Source organism: Bufo gargarizans, chromosome 1 (genome assembly GCF_014858855.1).
Source record: "Bufo gargarizans isolate SCDJY-AF-19 chromosome 1, ASM1485885v1, whole genome shotgun sequence".
NCBI lineage: Eukaryota > Metazoa > Chordata > Amphibia > Anura > Bufonidae > Bufo > Bufo gargarizans.
The window spans coordinates 621,511,698-621,533,808 of record NC_058080.1 but is presented as its reverse complement, the minus strand read 5'-3'; the positions used below and the strand labels follow the sequence as shown (position 1 = coordinate 621,533,808).

At 41.0% G+C, this 22,111-nt stretch overlaps 1 protein-coding gene across 3 annotated transcripts in view; it reads right to left on the bottom strand.

Annotated features, from left to right (window-relative positions):
- TMEM232 (transmembrane protein 232) overlaps positions 1–22,111 on the bottom strand; it is a 210,074-nt gene that overhangs the window by 20,918 nt on the left and 167,045 nt on the right. For all 3 annotated transcript variants that reach the window (XM_044291232.1, XM_044291238.1, XM_044291243.1), the window contains one exon: positions 7,907–8,000. In XM_044291232.1, the coding sequence (XP_044147167.1) occupies positions 7,907–8,000 (94 nt within the window). The remainder of the gene's footprint in view (positions 1–7,906; positions 8,001–22,111) is intronic.

The window sequence follows — 22,111 nt, the reverse complement described above, 5'->3', positions numbered from 1 at the left end:
TTGGGAACAACAGATTAGGCAGCTAGTGATGGACTGTTACTAACTCATCTGTGCCGGTGCTTTATGGTTTAATATGGTTAAACCATGTGTATTGCATTGATTACTTACCTGCATCCCAGCACTCTGGCCCCAAAATGGCCACTGATAAAGGGTCCACTGACCAGTACCATCCGTTGGCAGCCTCCACTAACCAACACTATGGATGGACAGAGGAACTAGTTCATGAACAGTCTGTCTGCAGTGGGCTACCCACATGTACCAAATAGATACTACATAGCTAATTACATCTGTGTCATGGATCTGTGGTTGCCTCCATCACTATGTATCTTTAGGATGGAGGTGCATGTAAGCACATGGTCTATTTAAAGGGGTTGTCTCACTATTACATTATGCACCATTATGCCCCATGATAAAAATGTATCCCTAATCCACAGAAAAGGGATGTGTCTGATCAGCAGGGGTGCGACCACTGAGGCTGCCGCTCATCGTCAGAATGGAGGCACGGGTTCGCTCATTTACACTCGGCTATCTCTGGCAGTACCGTAGAGTGGAGCAGTGGACACACCTGCTTATCTGTTGCTCCATGCAAACAGATGGACCTGGGCCACCAATCTAGTAATCGGTAAAGGCCCAAGAGACCAGACCCCCGCCAACCAGACACTTTTTCCCTATCCAGAGGATAGAGGGTAAGTTGTTGTCATGGGACAACCCCATTAATTGTCATATGTATATGGACCATAAAGAATTAAGCATATTTGCAATTTAGAACAGAAAAGTATAGGACGGCTCACCCCTGTGCTGGTGATGTATAGGTGCTCCAAACTAGTGCGACACCCTACTCACCAGGTTTAGACAAATGTATATAAAGTGAATGGGCACTCTGATAGATGGAGTCATATACAGAATTAATACCAGATTTATCCAATTTAATAATACAAGTATAAAATCCTAGCATAGATTACCATAAAAAATATATAAAATACATATATAAAATACACAACTTAAAATATTGGCACTGTATGGTACTGTAATATACTGAATAATATTGGCTGATGTTAGTCCGACAATTAATATCCTCACAATTGTTCGATGGACTTATACAATGTTCATGTGGAAAAAGGAAGAAAAAAGGAAGAAAAAAGAAAATCCGGAGTTCCTCAATATGGTTATGAATGCAGATTATTATACAGACTCATAGTGATCTTTGCAGAAAAATGATGATGGTAGCAATTGATATTGTTATTTTCAATATATGATGGTATATGTTAGTGATACCGCACTCAGACAGTTTCTATATAGATCTTTCCCAAAGAAAAAGGATGACAGCAAGCAATGCTTGCACAAATTTTGCTCAGCTCTCGGTATGAGCAGCTATTACTCACAGTTAGCAGCTTCGGTTCGTGGCGTCCCACGAGCTGTCCTTAAGTGGTGAGATTGCTTCTTTCTTGGAAATTTTTCATACAGTTGGTATACCGAATCTTTGTTCTTTCTATTGGAACACGGCTGTGTGGAACTGTAACACACGCGGTCTCAATATTTGAGCTGACTTCCTTTGGCGTTCCACGTGTCTCCGAATGTATGGAGCTTCAGTGTTTGCTGAAATACCTGCTGTAGACCGGTAGTTTGCAGGCTGTGGATACCGCCAGTGGATTTCTTTAGTGAAGCGCTTCACTTGTGGGCCATCTAGTCGATGTTATCCAACATATGTCCGGCTATTTGAGTCTGATGACCGAAGGTTACCGCCAGACGCGTTTCGGGGACTATACTCGTCTCCTTCCTCAGTGGCTCTGAGGAAGGAGACGAGTATAGTCCCCGAAACGCGTCTGGCGGTAACCTTCGGTCATCAGACTCAAATAGCCGGACATATGTTGGATAACATCGACTAGATGGCCCACAAGTGAAGCGCTTCACTAAAGAAATCCACTGGCGGTATCCACAGCCTGCAAACTACCGGTCTACAGCAGGTATTTCAGCAAACACTGAAGCTCCATACATTCGGAGACACGTGGAACGCCAAAGGAAGTCAGCTCAAATATTGAGACCGCGTGTGTTACAGTTCCACACAGCCGTGTTCCAATAGAAAGAACAAAGATTCGGTATACCAACTGTATGAAAAATTTCCAAGAAAGAAGCAATCTCACCACTTAAGGACAGCTCGTGGGACGCCACGAACCGAAGCTGCTAACTGTGAGTAATAGCTGCTCATACCGAGAGCTGAGCAAAATTTGTGCAAGCATTGCTTGCTGTCATCCTTTTTCTTTGGGAAAGATCTATATAGAAACTGTCTGAGTGCGGTATCACTAACATATACCATCATATATTGAAAATAACAATATCAATTGCTACCATCATCATTTTTCTGCAAAGATCACTATGAGTCTGTATAATAATCTGCATTCATAACCATATTGAGGAACTCCGGATTTTCTTTTTTCTTCCTTTTTTCTTCCTTTTTCCACATGAACATTGTATAAGTCCATCGAACAATTGTGAGGATATTAATTGTCGGACTAACATCAGCCAATATTATTCAGTATATTACAGTACCATACAGTGCCAATATTTTAAGTTGTGTATTTTATATATGTATTTTATATATTTTTTATGGTAATCTATGCTAGGATTTTATACTTGTATTATTAAATTGGATAAATCTGGTATTAATTCTGTATATGACTCCATCTATCAGAGTGCCCATTCACTTTATATATATTTGCAATTTACATGCTGCTAAAAAATTATCCAGAGAAGAGTTGGCATTTACCTATGTAGTGTGGTGCCACCTAGTGGTCAAAGTAAATAACAATGTGCATGTCCATCTACTGAGCTGAGTACTGCTGTCCGTGCATGCTCAGTCACCATCTCCACTGCCAGGTCTCTGGTCTCTGGTGATATTAGCTCCAGTGCAGTGAACACAGGGCAGAAAGCTATTACTATTCTCTGCTATGCACTGAACAGAGAATCACTATGAAGACACCTGGCTGTGAGGGAAGTAACTAAGCATGGGTGACCGGCAGCACTTAGCCTAGTTGTAATGGTTTTCTCCTGATGTAGTGGTTTATGCTGAACAATAACTCTTTATGTCCACCTCATAATCTATGTCTGCAAGAGGAGAAATATGAGGCTATTTTCAGACTAATTCAAGCTGTATCCTTCTTAAAGATCAACATAACCTAATTGTGAAGGATCCTGGAATCCTAGATGGTCATCCTAATCTAAAGGGACCATAAAGGGAGGGGAGCAATGTACGCCATTTTAAACAGATTTCCGGATTATCAAATGACACACTGAGGAACAGAATTTTTTTGAAAATTCAGATATAGGCTTTGTGGAAAAGTATTGCAAGGCTAGGATCACAGTTTATGTTGGGGGTTGAGAGGGGTTAAACTGCACATAGTCTGTACTTGGCACCTTTGCTATATAAAGCATTTGTGACATTCAGTCTAGGAACCCCCTTGTACATACATTATTAGTAGTAGAGCCATTGTCTCAGCAGTGTCGCCATTCCTGCATTAGATGATGATACTAGGAACGGTGTTGACATGACCTGATATCCTGCACTCACTTGACAATGGACACTTCAGTACTAGAATCATTTCATGGCAGGGTCACGATGCGTTCTGTGCGTGTTTCCAGGAGGCGGGGATGGCCGAGGTGTGCCTGCGTCATCAGTGCGTGCGTCATCACCCGTTCCCATGGTAACGACACTGGGCCTGAGTGCCGAGCTGATCACTCGGCTGTATTGGAACTCAGGAGTCATGTGACGCTGGCCACATCACATGACTCCACTAGCGCCCTTTTTAAACAGGCAATCTGCTGGCCACAGATTGCCTGTTATTAAGGTCCTTCCTGCGATTCCTCACTTGGTTTGTTTGGCTCCTGCTCGTGTATATACTACCCGTCTGTCTCATCCCTTGGTCTTGGCGTTCCCTCCTGGTTTTGACTTTGGCTTCTTGCTGACAATCCTCCGCTTGCTTCTCTGGTACCGTGCTGCTCTCTTGGTTTCTGACTCGGCTTGTTTGACTACTCTGTTGCATGTATTGTCTGTCTTCCCTGCACTTATCCTAGCTGAGGGTTTGTCGACCGGTTGTCCCTTGTCACTAGGAGTTGCGAGGCAAGTAGGCGGGGACAGGGGCGCGGGTTGAGCTCTGTGGTCACTTCTCCTCCCCCTGTGTATGTGACAGGCAGCATCTGAGGTTGAGATACTGTATGTCCATTTAACAATGTCTGTTTGGCGCCTCTGGTGTGTGTGTGGGCATTAAGCGCATGAGTGAAAATGAGAATGAATGAAAGTCTGGGCCCTAGACAAAAGCATGCTGGGGACCATGAGAGAGAGTAGCCAAAGGAGTGACAGAGGTCTCCATGTAAGGGCAATATAAAATAGAGAGATGGGTCCTGGAGGTGAATACCCTCAGAGAGGTCACTCAGAGATTATAAGAGACACACAAAGGCTGGTGAGTATGCAAGTCTGCTGCCAGGCAGCCAGCAGGAACGTAGCTATAGGAGAAGCAGGTGAAGCAGCTGCTTTGGGGCTGGAACTCCCCTGGAGGAGGACTAAAAGATTTTATTGTCAGGGCCCCCTCAACAGTAGTATACTATGACATTATATACAGTGACACTGTAGGAAATTGACAGAGCGGCTGCTGGGCCTTGTCTTAGAGCTCAATCTTGACTAGCCACAGGAGTTGGGGGTTGCAAAGAAGAGTTGCTGGGGGGGGGGGGGGGGGGGTATTCAAAGATTTGCTGTGGGGCCCAGTCAGTTCTAGTTATGCGACTGGTAGCCAGTGACTGCATATTATACTGATGCATCGTTCCAACAATTTCAGTGTTGCATTAGAATAGGTTGCAATTGGAGGATGGAAGGACTGCACTCGGAATACAAAAGTGTTGTTGATGTGTACACAGTTTTGATTGGTCAGGATGATTATTGAAATGACTCCAGAGGCACCAGTGCAAAGTATAAAAGATGCTGGCTGAAGAGGACTTTTAACTTTAACTTTACGTAACTGTTCTTCTGTTCAAGAATATTTACCCACAAAGTGTGTGAGACCTGAGAACGTCATTTACAGACTCTAACCAATATGGTTGTGTGCCACTGAAAGTGACAGCAACTGCTCCGAATCTTGTGCCTCAATGTGAGAACATAAATAGTTCATGTTTACACCAATGTGTCTTTGACGTATAGTGCCCCTTTCGTGCATACATCAGGGAATTTGCTGTCCTTTATGACAAGATGGGGGCATATCGCTAGCATATGCGGTGGGACCCGCACCTATATCGAGAATGGGGATCCGCAAGTGAAGGAGGGCACACTGTGCATGCACAGCTGCCCGCCATTCATTTTCTATGGGGCGGCTGAAAATAGCTGGCTAGGCTATTTGTCAGCCCCATAGAAATGAATGGGAGCGGGGGCCCCGCATGCACGGTACGCTCCAATTTACTTCTATGGGGAGCCGGCTTGGTGGTGGCTGGACCAGAGTCCTCCAGCCACCACCTTGCGGGGCTCTGTTCTGAATATAGGTGGAGGTCCCAGCGATGGGACCCACACCTATAACACAATGGGGGCATATGAGACAACCCCTTTAAGCCGAACAGCAGCAGTATGAATCTTCAGTATGAATGGTATTACTCTATGGCAGGCATGGCCAACCTGAGGCTCTCCAGCTGTTGTAAAACTACAACTCCCACCATGCCCTGCTGTAGGCTGATAGCTGTAGGTAGCCTGGGCATGCTGGGAGTTGTAGTTTTGCAACAGCTGGAGAGCCTCAGGTTGGCCAGCCCTGCTCTATGGTGAACACCACCAATTGATGATCCAAATTTTACCAGATCTACTGGTAAAACAAGGTTAATCTAAAAAAAGTAAGATATATGCATGTGTTCAGTAAAGTTGACTTTTTTCTTGTCCAAAATAAAAATAAACACTAACAAAGAAAACCAAGGGCACAGGTTTAGGAGTAAGTTCTATGGGGATTTACTGAAAAAAAAGCAATGTTCTTCACTACTCATACGGAATCCAATGTAGGTCATTCAGACTTTCAGATTCAGTAAAGAGCCAAATGATGAAAACTCTTTTAGGCTTGTAAAGTGCAGGTTCGGGTTCCATATAAATGGAGCCATTGTGTTTCAGTGTATCTGCTCAGCATACACAATGCAAAAGAGTTTCTGAACATTAAGATATCAAGTTCATGTCAGATGAGATCAGCATATATCAGCGTAACTTAGCTGATGTTCATTCAAAGAAAGAATAAGAGGTAACATATTCTGATACATTCTTGTGAAGAAAAGGAATTTTGTTTGCTCTGAATAAATGAGTGTGCTTACGCCTGTAAGGCTACTTTCACACTAGCGCTTGATCGGATCCGTTCTGAACGGATCCGATCATATTAATGCAGATGGAGGCTCCGTTCAGTACGGATCCGTCTGCATTAATAACTTAGAAAAATTTCTAAGTGCGAGAGTAGCCTGAGCGGATCCGTTCAGACTTTCAATGTAAAGTCAATGGGGGACGGATCCGCTTGAAGATTGAGCCATATGGTGTCATCTTCAAGCGGATCCGTTCCCATTGACTTACATTGTAAGTCTGGACGGATCCGCACGCCTCCGCGCGGCCAGGCGGACACCCGAACGCTGCAAGCAGCGTTCAGCTGTCCGCCTGGCCGTGCGGAGGCGAGCGGAGCAGAGGCTGAACGCCGCCAGACTGATGCAGTCTGAGCGGATACGCATCCATTCAAACTGCATCAGGGCTGGACGGAAGCGTTCGGGTCCGCTCGTGAACTCCTTCAAACGGAGCTCACGAGCGGACAGCAGAACGCTAGTGTGAAAGTAGCCTAAGGCTACTTTCACACTAGCGTTTTAGTGTTCCGGTATTGAGAACCGTCCTAGGGGCTCAATACCGGAAAAAAATGTTTTCGTTTTATCCCCATTCATTTAGTTGCGTTCCCATACCAGAGGGCAAACCGCAACATGTTGTAGATAGCTTCTCCTTGAAAACTGAGCAAGTTCTAGAAATGCTGTGGATACTTAATTTATGATAGAATTTTTGCATATAAGTCTGACCACATATAAAGTATGACTAAATGGCTGATATGCATATTTCTTTTCCTATTGTATTGTAAATGTGCATAATGACACTAGTCAACCATGCAGTTGGACACCAAATCAGTCATGCATCTTATGGCCAATTTATATCATATGTCTATGATCCCTTGATTGAAGCTGAGCAGCGATACCAAACAAGCCGATCCAGTAGCGCTATTTCTGGAGAATTTGCAGGCCCTTCATGCCACTACTTAAGGTGAGCTGAGACACAGCCCTGACCACCAGCCGGCCAGGAAATAGCATAGCGCTCTGATGCTAACTGTTTCAGTAGCTCCCATTGCAGTGCATGAGAGCTACAGAAACAGCGTAGCACAGCATGTTTCCCTAACTCAGAAACAGTATAGCTTGCTATGCTATTCCGTAGCTCTCATGCACCGCAATGGGACCTACTGAAACAGCGAACGATGGGGCGCTAGGCTGTTTCCTGGCCAGCTGGTTGTCAGGGCTGTGTCTCATCTCACCTTAGGCTAAGGCTACACAACGGCATGTCGTGCGACACACAAGGCACAACTACACTGCAACATGTGTTGTGCGACATTGATGTCGCTACAATGTCACGCAACAATTTTATAATGACAGTCTATGGTGTCACACTGCGACTCCACAGTCGCAGAAAAATCCATCTTGGATAGATTTTTTGCTATTGTTGTTTCACAGTCGCATGTTGCAGTGCGACACCATAGACTATCATTATAAAAATTGTCGCGCGACATTGGTGCGACAAAATGTCGTGCGTAACAGCGAGATGAGACAACCCCTTTAAAATACTGTCTTGTCAAAGGTATCACATTATATGTAATCATGTTACCTGATCTTCCATAACTTTTTGCAAATCCATACTAGTCCGTGTGAAAAAGGTTAATGGAGGTGTTGGAGATGGCCCTTCCTGTAGAAGCTCTTGCCTGTTGAAAAATGCATTTTTACAATAATTGATCTCCATATACTGTGTATATGAATACATTAGTTTTTCTTAGAATAAAAATTAAATATTTGTATCTATTTTACAGTTGAGCTTACAAATGTAAAATTAGTTTGTCAGCAGTTTTGAGCCCTAAAAAACTGCTTACAACACTATTGAGGTGACAGTGAGAGTGGGGCAAACATACCTAGAGTGAAGGTGATGCAGGTAGCATGACCGGGAAATGAAAGATTTCATTCCCTTGGTGCCATGACGGCAAGTGCCCAGGAGGTGTCTCTGTCCTGAGTGCTTCCTGACCCCTCCGCTCCCTTGGCACCTGTGGTTGGGGTACCAGTGGGTTAAAAATTTGGATTTCTTAGTCATGCAGCTTTAATGTCATCACTCTAGATATATCTGCACTACTCTCCCTCTCAATTTTACAGCTCTGTGAGCAGTTTTGAGGGCTTAAAACTGCTGTCAGACTTAATTGAAAATATGAGGTTTGCTTTTTAGGCTCTGTTCACACTATGCTAGTCTTGCTATAAAAATATTGCAAACCCAACTGAAAGAAAAGCAAAGATTCAGTGTAAACAAGTCCTAGTCATTGTGGATATCTTGCTTTTAAAGGACTGTACATACGACTAATAGTACTTTCTTCCCCATTTATGTAAGAAAGTCAAGTCAAGTAAAAAATGTTTTATCATTAAAAAGTTGAAAGCCAATGGACCCTCTTATAAGTCAGTTTGTCTGATTCATTAGGAGCTATTCCAGAGCCATCATGGTTAAAATAATAATGGAAGCCATGACGCCAGTGTGAACACATTCTAAAGTTGGTCATATGTTTTACAGTTATCTCTCCAGTCCCCCTGTATACATGTTGGTTCATGTATAGGTTCTGAATAGGGAGAGGGGAGAAATCCAGCACCCTGATCCTTATCTTCCCCCATACCGAACACCTGCCAAAGAGTCTGGTGGCCCCCACACACATTAGATGGCAAATTGTTTTGTGTATTTTTATTTTTTATTCATTAATCAAATTGTTATTTTAGTTTAATTTGACATGGAATACTCTTCTGAAACCCATGAACTGGTAAATCAATTTACTGCCTGCCTACAAGATCAAGTTTGATTGTGGCACTGCTCTTCTCGTGTGCTGGTTGTCACCAACATGCAAGGCGACTACACATCTAATAGCTGTCTTTCATGTCTGGCATAATAAACAGCTTCAGGTCCCTTCTTGCATACTTAGTGTACTGTAAAATTATGATCATTCCATACAAGCTGCAGCCAAGGACAAAACAAAAATATAATTTTGCAGGAGAAAATCACTATACACCACAGATCTTCCTGAGAAAAATATCTCACTTGTTCAGTTGAATATGATACTGCATTTAAAAAAAACACAGGTCCATTCATATGGCATTTCATGAGTTGATGCATATTTAATGTAATTGCAGTAGCTTTTTTATGTGTAGTAATAAGGAAAATATGAAGTCTAGTTTGATTAAAACTATTAACTTTTCTCAGAACAATTGCTCTTATACAGGCGACATAGAACTTTCAGCCTGCTGGAAGCACTCTTTACTCCATGCAGCAATTCCCAGCCTAGTTTGCAAATATTTTTACATACAAGGAAATGATGGTGAAATCCATAGGTGACACAAAATCTAAAGCAGCTGTATCATGGCCCCCTCAGTTGTAGAAAGGTGTTCCTTTATCTATCTCCACTATGAGGATTATCATATTATGAGCTATGACTTGTCAGGGCATGGGCTCCACAAAATGTCTATAACCTGTTATAGTAGCTGACACATTAGCAGCAGATCCTTTCAGTTCAGTAAGTTGAGAGGTAGGACCTCCATGGATTGGACTTCTGTTTCCAGTACATCCCACAGATGCTAGATTGTATTGAGATATGAGCATTTTAGATTCCAAATCAAAACCTCAAACTCTTTGTCATGTTCCTCAAACCATAACTGGTCAGTTTATGTAGTGTGGCAGCCATTATCTTTATCATTGCCATGAAGTGGTGTTCTTGATCTGCAACAATGTTTAGATAGGTGACACATGTCACATGAATGCCAGGAGCCAAGGTTTGCCAGCACAACATTGCCCAGAGCATCACACTGCCTCAGCCAGCTTGTCTTGTTCCCATAGTACATCCTGGTGCCATCTCTTCCCAACAAACCAACATAAGCAACATACACTTACTCAGAAATCCATGTTTGTAAAAGATCAGGCTATCTTCCTCCAGTGCTCTATGGTCCAGTTCTGATGATCACATGGCCATTAAAGGCACTTTTGGTGATGGACAAGAGTTAACATGGACACTTTAACTGGTATGTGGCTACATGTGAGGTCTAAAACCTTTCTAACATAGCCAACGTAAATTTTTCAGCAAATTGTGATACAGTAGCTAGACTAAACCTTGTTTCCCCATGACCATATCACCAATTTACTGGTTATGCGTTCTTGGACCACTTTTGGTGGATGCACACCAGGAACAAGACCTGGAATTTTGGATCGATCTAGTCATCTAGATATCTCAATTCAGTCCTTGTAAAAATTTCTCGGCATCTTGCCTGTTTTTCCGACTGTACTTCCAACACATCAACTTCAAAAACTGACTTTTCACTTGCTGCCTAATGTATGGTATTTATTTTTCACTCTAAGGTGGAGTTTCAACAGGGCATTGCAGTCACCTCATGGAAACTCAGCCTAAAGAAGCAATCAATTAAACCATCTAGAATAATGTGAAAATCCTGTGTACCATTTCTGAGCTTATGTAGACTAGATATGAACATATTTAAATTTGCATGGTGAAAAATAAAATATGTAATTTAAAGAAATGCTCATTTTCAACACTGCAAACCTATGGACAATGTGTACAACCTCAGTCTACCAGTAAGTGAGTAGGTTTATCATGTTTATAACCTGATAGGTCTCTTCATTCATTTGCTAAGTTTACTTCCAGGTAATTATAATAGATATAACTGCAGAATTTCATTAATTTCCACAAAATGATAGAATTCTGAAAGTAATGTCTAAAATGCATTGTGACATGAAGCAAATAATAGCTCCTGTTCAAATAACAAAATTCAATTGTCCTTGGTTCCAAATCTACAGTATACTTAGTATTCTGGTTCTAACTATGCTAGACCTTATCTAGAGAATAAAACACTAGTTGAGCTTAGGACACCAAATTCCCTAAAGGGGAGTTGTAGGTGAATTCTGCCATTGGATTGTTTTTTCCTTAGGTATTGCAGCAGCCAAAACATTACATAAAGGAGAAACTCTTCTGCTAACCTTAATATTTTAACAGCCAAATATTCAATTCCAGAACACATTCCAGGTGGAAAGTCAATATCTACTACTGTTCAATTTATTTCAGCCTTTAGTCATTTTCTGCATGTAATAAAATATACCCTACAATTACATTGCTATACCATATAAATTGCAGTTCTCTTAAATCCATGAGGATTCTATGTACCCTTATTGAACATTTTTATTTGCATTATTTTTATGATTGTTAATATGCTTTAGCTTTATTCAATTTTTTAGCCTTTTCTGCTATAGGAAATTAAGGTCAAGTTAGTTTCCTAACAATCAAGGACATACAGTGCCTCGCAAAAGTATTCACCCATTTGACTTTTTTTGTATTTTGTTACATTACAGCCTTAAAGTCAATCTTTTGTTAATGAGAATTTTATGTGATGGATCAGAACACAATAGTCTAAGTTGGTGAAGTGAAATCAGAAAAATATATAAATAAAACTATTGTTTAGAAATAGAAAACAGAAAATTTGCATGTGTTTATGTATTAATCCCCTTTGTTAGGAAGCCTATAAAAAGCTCTGGTGCAACCAATGACCTTCCGAAGTCACATAATTAGTGAACTGACATCACTAACCAAACACTGCCATGAAGACCAAGGAACTCTCCAAACAAGTAAGGGACAATGTTGTTGAGAAGTACAAGTCATGGTTTGGTTATAAAAAAATATCCAAATCTTTGATGATCCCCAGGAGCACCATCAAATCTATCATAACCAAATGGAAAGAACATGGCACAACAGCAAACCTGACAAGAGACGGCCGCCCACCAAAACTCATGGACCGGGCAAGGAGTGCATTAATCCAAGAAGCAGCACAGAGACCTAAGGTAACCCCGGAGGAGCTGCAAAGTTCCACAGCAGAGACTGAAGTATCTGTACATAGGACGACAATAAGCCGTACGCTCCATAGAGTTGGGCTTTATGGCAGAGTGGCCAGAAGAAAGCCGTTACTTTCAGCTAAAAACAATAAGACACGTTGTTAGTTTGCGAAAAGGCATGTGGGAGACTCCCAAAATGTATGGAGGAAGGTGCTCTGGTCTGATGAGACTAAAATTTAACTTTTCGTCCATCAAAGAAAACGCTATGTCTGGCGCAAACCCAACACATCACATCATCCAAAGAACACCATCCCCACAGTAAAACATGGTGGTGGCAGCATCATACTGTGGGCATGTTTTTCAGCAGCCGGGACTAGGAAACTGGTCAGAGTTAAGGGAAAGATGGATGGTGCTAAATACAGGGATTTTCTTGAGCAAAACCTGTACCACTCTGTGCGTGATTTGAGGGTAGGACGGAGGTTCACCTTCCATCAGGACACTGACCCCAAACACACTGCTAAAGCAACACTTTAGTTGTTTAAAAGGAAACATGTCAATGTGATGGAATGGCCTAGTCCAGGCATACTCAACCTGCGGCCCTCCAGCTGTTGCAAAAGTACAACTCACAGCATGCCTGAACAGCGTACAGCTATCGGCCTACAGCAGGGCATTGTGGGTGTTGTATTTTTACAACAGATGGAGGGCCGCAGGGTGAGCATTCCTGGCCTAGTCAAAGCCCAGATCTCAATCCAATAGAAAATCTGTGGTCAGGCATTTCACAAGCGCAAACCATCCAACTTGAAGGAGCTGGGGTAGTTTTGCAAGGAGGAATGGGCAAAAATCCCAGTGATAAGATGTGGCAAGCTCATAGAGACTTATCCAAAGTGACTTGGAGCTGTGATTGCCGCAAAAGGTGGCTCTACAAAATATTGACTTGTGAATAGTTATGCACATTGACTTTTTTCTGTTATTTTGTCCGATTTGTTGTTTGCTTCACAGAAAAAAAAAAAAAACATCTTCAAAGTTGTGGGCATGTTCTATAAATTAAATGATGCAAATCCTCAAACAATCCATGTTAATTCCAGGCACCAAAATACGAAAAAAGTCAAGGGGGGTGAATACTTTTGCAAGGCACTGTATGTACCAATGAAGGAAGCCACCCATTGTGGAGAAACAAGGATCAGGCCTCCTTGATGAGAAAGACCCATTTTTCTATGTATGCCACTGCAATCAATGTGTTCTCTGTAATAATGCAGGGAATAAGGGCTAGAAATGTTTATCTGCAGCAGATAAATGTGATTCATGCTTTGCAGATTCAGTGGGGAACAGAGCAGTTATCTTTAGCCAGCAACAACAGGTAAAGAAATGGTTAAGGCAACAGTGAAGAATGTAATAGTACATAAGATAGAATGGATACTAATAGAATAATTGTAAATCATCCTCCCTTAGGCATCCTTCATGACAGGTAATTTTCAAGTATGCGCTGATACAGAAACAAATGTCTTCTTTACCCCGTGCTAAATGCTTAACATAATAATACTGCAATTCCATTTCTTATGTATCTTTAGTCATCTGTACGACTGATCTGTACATCATGTTATCGGGATGGGACTTATCCCAATTGTTTCATTAGAACAGAGAAAGCAGTGCTTATTGATAGACAAGCCACACTAGTAACTTTGACATTTACTTCCCCCATAAACCAGATTAAAAGCTGTAAATTTAACATATCCTCCCATGTTCTGAATTATAATCAACTTTCATACAATTTAAACAATGTTATACTTTACAAGTAAAAAGTATCTGTATAAGCATTGACTGGGCCCATTGACCAAAGGGGTTCTTCGGGCTACAGATATTGATGATCCATCCTTAGAGTAGGTCAACAGTGTTGGATTGTTGGGGGTCCAACAGTTTTCTTGCAAAAATAGGTTTCTCTAAGCCTAAGTTTTTTTTTGCATCATGGGTGGGTCACATTGTTTGGTACGCTACTGCTCTGCCACAATTCCACCTAGCAACTCACCTTGTTTGAAAGTCTTGACAGTCCCTGAGATTTATGAGATGGCAATTTATGGCAGCGATAAAGCAGGGGAAACTAGGTGCACCAAATGGAAAGGCCCTGACCACAGCGTACCAAAGTCTTATTTGCATAAAAAAAGAGGCATTTTTTCAGAAGAAGAAGAAAAGTATGGTTATGTTTTGTGGCACCTGCTCTACATGCTGGTATGCTTACTTTAAAATGTATTATGGAGATGACATATTTTCTTTAACAAAGTGGGGGAAAATCCCTGATTTTGTTATAGAGAAATTTTGGGCATATGTGCTTGAGCAGGTTCAAAGGTGATTATCAAAATTAGGTTTAGTTAGTTTAGAAAAAAGACAACTGCGGGGAGAACTAATATCTACAGTTAGACCCATATATATTTGGACAGAGACAACATTTTTCTAATTTTTGTTCTGTACATTACCACAATGGATTTCAAACAAAACAATTCAGGTGCCGTTGAAGTTCAGACTTTCAGCTTTAATTCAGTGGGTTGAACATAATGTTTGCATAAAAATGTGAGGAACTAAAGCATTTTTTAAACTCAATCTCTTGATTTCAGGGGCTCAAAATTAATTGGACATATTAAATAATTGTAAATAAAATGTTAATTTCTAATACTTGGTTGAAAACCCTTTGTTGGCAATGACTGCCTGAAGTCTTGAAATCATGGACATCACCAGACGCTGTGTTTCCTCCTTTTTAATGCTCTAAAAGGCCTTTACTGCAGCAGTTTTTAGTTGCTGTTTGTTTGTGGGCCTTTCTGTCTGAAGTTTATTGGGTTCAGATCAGGTGACTGACTCGGCCATTTAAGAATATTACACTTCTTTGCTTTAATAAACTCCTGGGTTGCTTTGGCTTTATGTTTTGGGTCATTGTCCATCTGTATTATGAAACGCAGGCCAATCAATTTCGCTGCATTTGAGCACACAGTATGTCTCTGAAAACCTCAGAATTCATCCGGCTGCTTCTGTCCTATGTTATAACATTAATAAACACTAGCGACCCAGTGCCACTGGCAGCCATGCATGCACAAGCCATCACACTGCCTCTGCCGTGTTTTACAGATGATGTGGTATGCTTTGGATCATGAGCTATACCATGCCTTCACCATACTTTTTTTCTTTCCATCATTCTGGTAGAGGTTGATCTTGGTTTCATCTGTCCAAAGAATGTTCTTCCAGAAGTGTGCTGTTTTTTAAAGATGTTTTTTTTAGCTAAGTACAATCTAGCCTTCTTATTCTTGAGGCTTATGAGTGGCTTGCAGCGTGCAGTGAACCCTATGTATTTACTTGCATGCAAGTATGCCGTCGCCATACTTTTTCTTTCCATCACTCTGGTAGAGGTTGATCTTGGTTTCATCTGTCCAAAGAATGTTTTTCCAGAAGTGTGCTGTTTTTTTAAGATTTTTTTTTTTTTAGCAAAGTCCAAGCCAGCCTTCTTATTCTTGAGGCTTATGAGTGGCTTGCACCGTGCAGTGAACCCTCTTTATTTACTTTCATGCAGTCTTCTATTTATGGTATGGTATTTGAATATTGATATGCCTATATCCTGTGTGTTGTTCACTTGGTTGGCTGTTGCGAAAGGGTTTCTCTTCACCATGGTAATTATTCTGCGATCATTCATAACTGTTGTCTTCTGTGGGCGTCCAGTAGTGATGAGCGGCAGGGGCAATATTTGCGATATTTCACGAATATTTGGTAGAATACTCGTCATATTTGCAAATTCGAGATTCTTTTCTTGGCAATGTAATATTTGTGTAATGCGAGCGCAATATAGGCGTGGGCTACTTTTGCTACATTTTTCAAGCTGCTAGAAGTTTCCTGAGACTGGAGAAAATGGTTGGCACGGCAGAACATTACAATAGCTTTATATGCAGGTAGAGTGCTCCAATATATTCGCAATCGTGAAACCGGCACTAATGATGCAAATATTTTGGCGCAATACGTGCAACTTCACATTTTAACAGGTCTGACTACTTATTAGTGATTGGTGCACTAAGTATTGTTGTGAACTTGTGACATCACAGCAATATGTATGTACAGTATGTGGCATATATACATACATACAGCACTATGTATGTAGCATGTATGTATGGACAGCAGAACCATTAGAGTCAGCTACACTATATCACTATCTAACCTACACTGACCATCTTCCACTATCTGTATTATATACAGTCGTGGCCAAAAGTTTTGAGAATTACATAAATATTAGTTTTCACAAAGTTTTCTGCTAAACTGCTTTTAGATTTTTGTTTCAGTTGTTTCTGTGATGTAGTGAAATATAATTACACGCACTTCATAAGTTTCAAAGGCTTTTACCGACAATTACATGACATTTATGCAAAGAGTCAGTATTTGCAGTGTTGGCCCTTCTTTTTCAGGACCTCTGTAATTCGACTGGGCATGCTCTCAATCAACTTCTGGGCCAATTCCTGACTGATAGCAACCCATTTGTCACGGATGGTGTTGCAGAAAGCTGGAACTTATAAATAAACATCCAACTGGTTGGTCCCAAACTAAGGAGCATATGGGTGAGCCCTATAAAACCCCTGGAGCTCTCCCTGACTGCTATGCCCATGCAAAGGTCTTTATGGTAGACGGTTACATGTCCACGTACCTAATACTATGTGACACCTGAAAACCCTATAATAGTGAGGGGACTTGACCACCGGCTCCCTGCACTTAATAAGGACGGAGTCAGGGTCACCTAGAATCAATCCAGCAAGGAAACACAAATAAAAGGAAACACTTATCTGAGGAATCAGCAGAAGCTGCATCCAGCAGTGAACACAATCCAGGAAGAAGTACAAACCGAAAAGTGAGGCAGTATGGGAAGGAATATAAAGGGAGACAATTAGTGTAAATAGGTGACAGCTGGGAGAAGGAAAGGAGATGAAAAAGTGAAACCAAAACAAAGAACGTCATGCAGGTAGAGAAGAACATCTAACAGATCTTCTCACAGAAGTGGCGGTGACACCATTCGTTCATAATCACTTCTTGGAGTTTGTCAGAATTAGTTTGTTTTTGTTTGTCCACCCGCCTCTTGAGCATTGACCACAAGTTCTCAATGGGATTAAGATCTGGGGAGTTTCCAGGCCATGGACCCAAAATGTCAACGTTTTGGTCCCCGAGCCACTTAGTTATCACTTTTGCCTTATGGCACGGTGCTCCATCGTGCTGGAAAATGCATTGTTCTTCACCAAACTGCTGTTGGATTGTTGGAAGAAGTTGCTATTGGAGGGTGTTTTGGTACCATTCTTTATTCATGGCTGTGTTTTTGGGCAAAATTGTGAGTGAGCCCACTCCCTTGGATGAGAAGCAACCCCACACAAATGGTCTCAGGATGCTTTACTGTTGGCATGACACATGACTGATGGTAGCGCTCACCTTTTCTTCTCCAGACAAGCCTTTTTCCTGATGCCCCAAACAATCGGAAAGAGGCTTCATCTGAGAATATGACTTTGCCCCAGTCCTCAGCAGTACATTCACCATATTTTCTGCAGAAGATCCAATCTGTCCCTGATGTTTTTTTTGGAGAGAAGTGGCTTCTTTGCTGCCCTTCTTGACACCAGGCCATCTTCCAAAAGTCTTCGCCTCACTGTGCGTGCAGATGCGCTCACACCTGCCTGCTGCCATTCCTGAGCAAGCTCTGCACTGGTGGCACTCCGATCCCGCAGCTGAATCCTCTTTAGGAGACGATCCTGGCACTTGCTGGACTTTCTTGGACGGCCTGAAGCCTTCTTAACATGAATTGAGCCTCTTTCCTTGAAGTTCTTGATGATCCTATAAATTGTTGATTGAGGTGCAATCTTAGTAGCCACAATATCCTTGCCTGTGAAGCCATTTTTATGCAACGCAATGATGGTTGCACACGTTTCTTTGCAGGTCACCATGGTTAACAATGGAAGAACAATGATTACAAGCATCACCCTCCTTTTAACAGGTCAAGTCTGCCATTTTAACCCAATCAGCCTGGCATAATGATCTCCAGCCTTGTGCTTGTCAACATTCTCACCTGAGTTAACAAGACGATTACTGAAATGATCTCAGCAGGTCCTTTAATGACAGCAATGAAATGCAGTGGAAAGCTTTTTTTGGGATTAAGTTTATTTTCATGGCAAAGAAGGACTATGCAATTCATCTGATCACTCTTCATAACATTCTGGAGTATATGCAAATTGCTATTCTAAAAACTTAAGAAGCAAATTTTCCAATTTCCAATATTTATGTAATTCTCAAAACTTTTGGCCATGACTGTATAAGCTAACTAACTAACTAATGTAATTACACAGGAAAGCAGAGAGCACAGCAATAACACTGCTGTCTTTCTCAAAACTTCAAAATACTGCATACAAGGGCTTCTGGGGAGGTTCTTATATACTAAAGGGGTAGGCAACTTTCTTAGTGGTTGCTAGGGATGTTGCTAAGCTCAGACTAAGACATTGCAGACTTCTCATTGGCCCACAAGCAAGAAGGGAGGTTACTGATGAAAAAATCTTGAATATTCAAAATTACGAATATATATCACTATATTCTAAATATTTTCGAATTCTCAAAGTGTTAATATTCGCGATTCGAATATACGCGCCCAACACTAGGGTCCAGGTCTTTTTGCATTGTTGAGGTCACCAGTGCTTTCTTTCTCAGGATATACCAAACTGTAGATTTTGCTACTTCTAATAGTGTAGCAATTTTTCGGATGTTTTTTTTTTCAGTTTTCGCAGATGAAGGATAGCTTGTTTCACCTGCATGGTCTAGTTTTGGTCTTGTTTAGAAATAGTGAATAACATATAACATGTGTCTGACAGGTTACTAAATGATTCCCTGCAGCCACAGCTTGACCTTCATGGATATTAGTTATCTACTGAGTACATAGTCTATCTACATTTAATTTCACCAAATGCCAAGCTAATATACACTCTGTCATATAATTTTTATAAAATGTTGGTCCTGTTTTACATTTCCAAGAAAGTAGCTTCCATATTAGCTCCTAGCTGAAAAGCACTTGGCAACCTGTATTCTGCTAAGGGCATTCTAGGAATTGGAAGGCAATTTGAATCCCCCACTCATACTGTATATAATAAAAGGGTTATCCTGGAAAAGGTAATGATGACTTATCCTCAGTATAGGTCATCATTATCACATCAGCAGGGGTCCAAGTCCCAGCTGTTTCAGGGAGCTGCTGCTCTCACCAAAGCTCTGGTGTGCGATGCAGGCTCCCGACAACTTTCCAAGGACAGCACCATATATTGTATAGTGGCAGTGCTTGGTATTGCAGCTCAGCCTCATTGACTTGAATGGGTCTGAGTTGCAACAAGGCCACGTGACCAATGTACAGTAATATCACTGGCCTAGGAAGAGGTTTTGCCACTCAAGGCTTTTTCTAACAGTTAATCGGTGGGGGTCCTGGGCATCACACCCTCACAGATCTGATACTGATAACCTAGTCATAACTCTTTTCCTGGATAACCCCTTTAAGGAGCGTAACAAATGCAATTTCTTCTTATAGCACACAAATAAAATATACTCTTGATTCCCTAAGATTCTGTGGTACTCTGAGAAAAATAAACTGTAATTCTGCAAGCAATTATGTAAATAAGTTTGTGCTCTTTTTTTCAAAAGTGTACAGCATTTGAATAACCTTGATAGAAAAACAAAGAGAACACTAAAAAGAAAAGAAAATTATATAATGGAAAATTTAAAATTGCCTTAATGCTTAAGAGGAGGGAAGTAATTTCACAAAATATGCTATAACTGAAAACCTAATTTAATTCAAAACAGGAAAATTCAGGTTTAAGTGCATTTAACCCCAAAATCCAATTTCCTCCATGTCAGACTCCAAAAAGTCCTGGAAGCTGAAATATGGGTTATTATTTGGCAGGCTACTTGCACAGCTGCTTTAGCTGTGTATGTGTCTTCTTGTGACATGAAGGAAAAAATGTGTTTCTTTCCCTGACTTATCAAACACTGTAGAAATACCTCCAGAGTCCATTCTTTGTCTTTTTTATCCTGCAGAGCAGCTAAATTCTCATTCAGATCACGAAAAACTGTGCCCACCCCATGTGAGCATGATTTCCGGACACATTAGGCTCTTAACAGTGCTCTAACCCTAGATGTAGGCAACTCTAAAGCTGGCCATACATTTTAGGTAGCTGTCGGATCAATGACAGCTAGCGCTCCCTTCCCCCTCCACCATAAACATTACGAGTGTTCATGGGTTCTGAATAGGGAAAGGTGAGAAAGCCACTAATAAACACCTCATCGAGAATAAAAGGATCGGGAATGTTGAAATTCAATTACTTGATCTATCTCTCCCATGATATCTGAAAATCTGGAGACTTTAGCTGAAAATAAAGGGGTTTTCTGGTACAGAGTTGCACAGAACAGATGATTGGTAAGGGTGTCCATTTCCTGCCGATCAGGTATTGATGGTCTCCCTGAGGATAGGCCATCAGTAAAATTTACCAGAAAACCCCTTTAAGCTAATGTGTATTGCCAGCTTTTGCCAGAAATGTGGCAATTTTTTGAACATGTACAATAACATTAAACACTTCTATCATTTATAGGGGTTGTCCAACCTTCTACAAGTGACAGCCTACCCTCAGGATAGACCATCCTTATCTCATTGGTGGGGGTCCAACACTGCGCACCCCCTCCAAACAGCTGGAACTACATAGCTACATCCATTGTTCTGTGGACAGGAGTGGTGCTTCCGTAACCAGCTCTGCATACTACACAACAGACGGGCTGTGTAAATCTGGCACTAGAGCTACAGCAGTACATATTGGTGGGGGTGCGGGGTTTCAGACCCACCAATCAGATAGTGATGGTCTATACTGTGGCCCATCCTTCATTTCTAAAGGGTTGGACAAGTTAGAATGTCTAGAACTATTGTAAAGACTGTATGTAGACATATATTATATTTTTTATAACTTTCATACTACGTAGTTAAAAAACATTATTTAAGATTCCTTCAACCCTTTGAAATTCACTTTCATATCCTGTATCTCTGCCTAATATATTGTGGTTACAGCCTTGCTATCTCCACTAATGAAACCCTCATTAATATTTTACCAAACAGCTGTTTGCATTTGGACTCAGAACAAACGATTTTATATATTTTTTTTTTATTGAGCATGAGGTTTATGAGTCAGAAGCTTCAGTAGTCTACTGTCGATTGTTACTACAGCAAGCAAAACAAAGTATAAGTATTGATTTACTGCTCAGACAGACTGTTCACTGATGCTGTAGGGTCCATGACGAACATAAGTTACATTTCTGAAATGTAATTCAGCAGAATGAAATGACAGGTATGAAAAAGTGATTGTAGGACACAAGGAAGGTTTCCTAGCCACAGATTATTTTACCTATAGGTTCTTCAGAATTAATGTGTTGGGTAAAAATAATGCAGGGTACTTTTGTAATCAAATTTGCTTACTTTCATTAAATATTTAGCAAAAAAATCTAACTTTTATGGAATTTCAGAGCAGAACAGCACTGGCAAGAGGGTGTGGTGGTTAGTAATATTTTTTACTAAGTGTGATTAAATATTCCTTTTGAACCACAAGTATTTGTGCTTAATGATCTTTCCAAATTAAATAATCACAAGTATTAAAAGATCTTCCTGAGCAGAATACTGATGTTGGCTAGAGTTTTGATCAGTCGGACCTGGTTTGCCCGATCCACTCCAGACATAAATACATGGATAAATTTAACTGATAAGGTAAAAAATTATGAGAAAATTATATACAAACGGAGGGAAGTTGAGGACCAGTGGAATAGGATATGGGGTGGTTGGAGGATTGACTAGCTGAGGTCAAATTGTTTCATTTATAAGGGTCCTACTTTGACGCACCACAGACTAGGGGGGAGGGAGGGGAGGGTTTTCTAAATGTAATGAAAGGATGAGTTGAT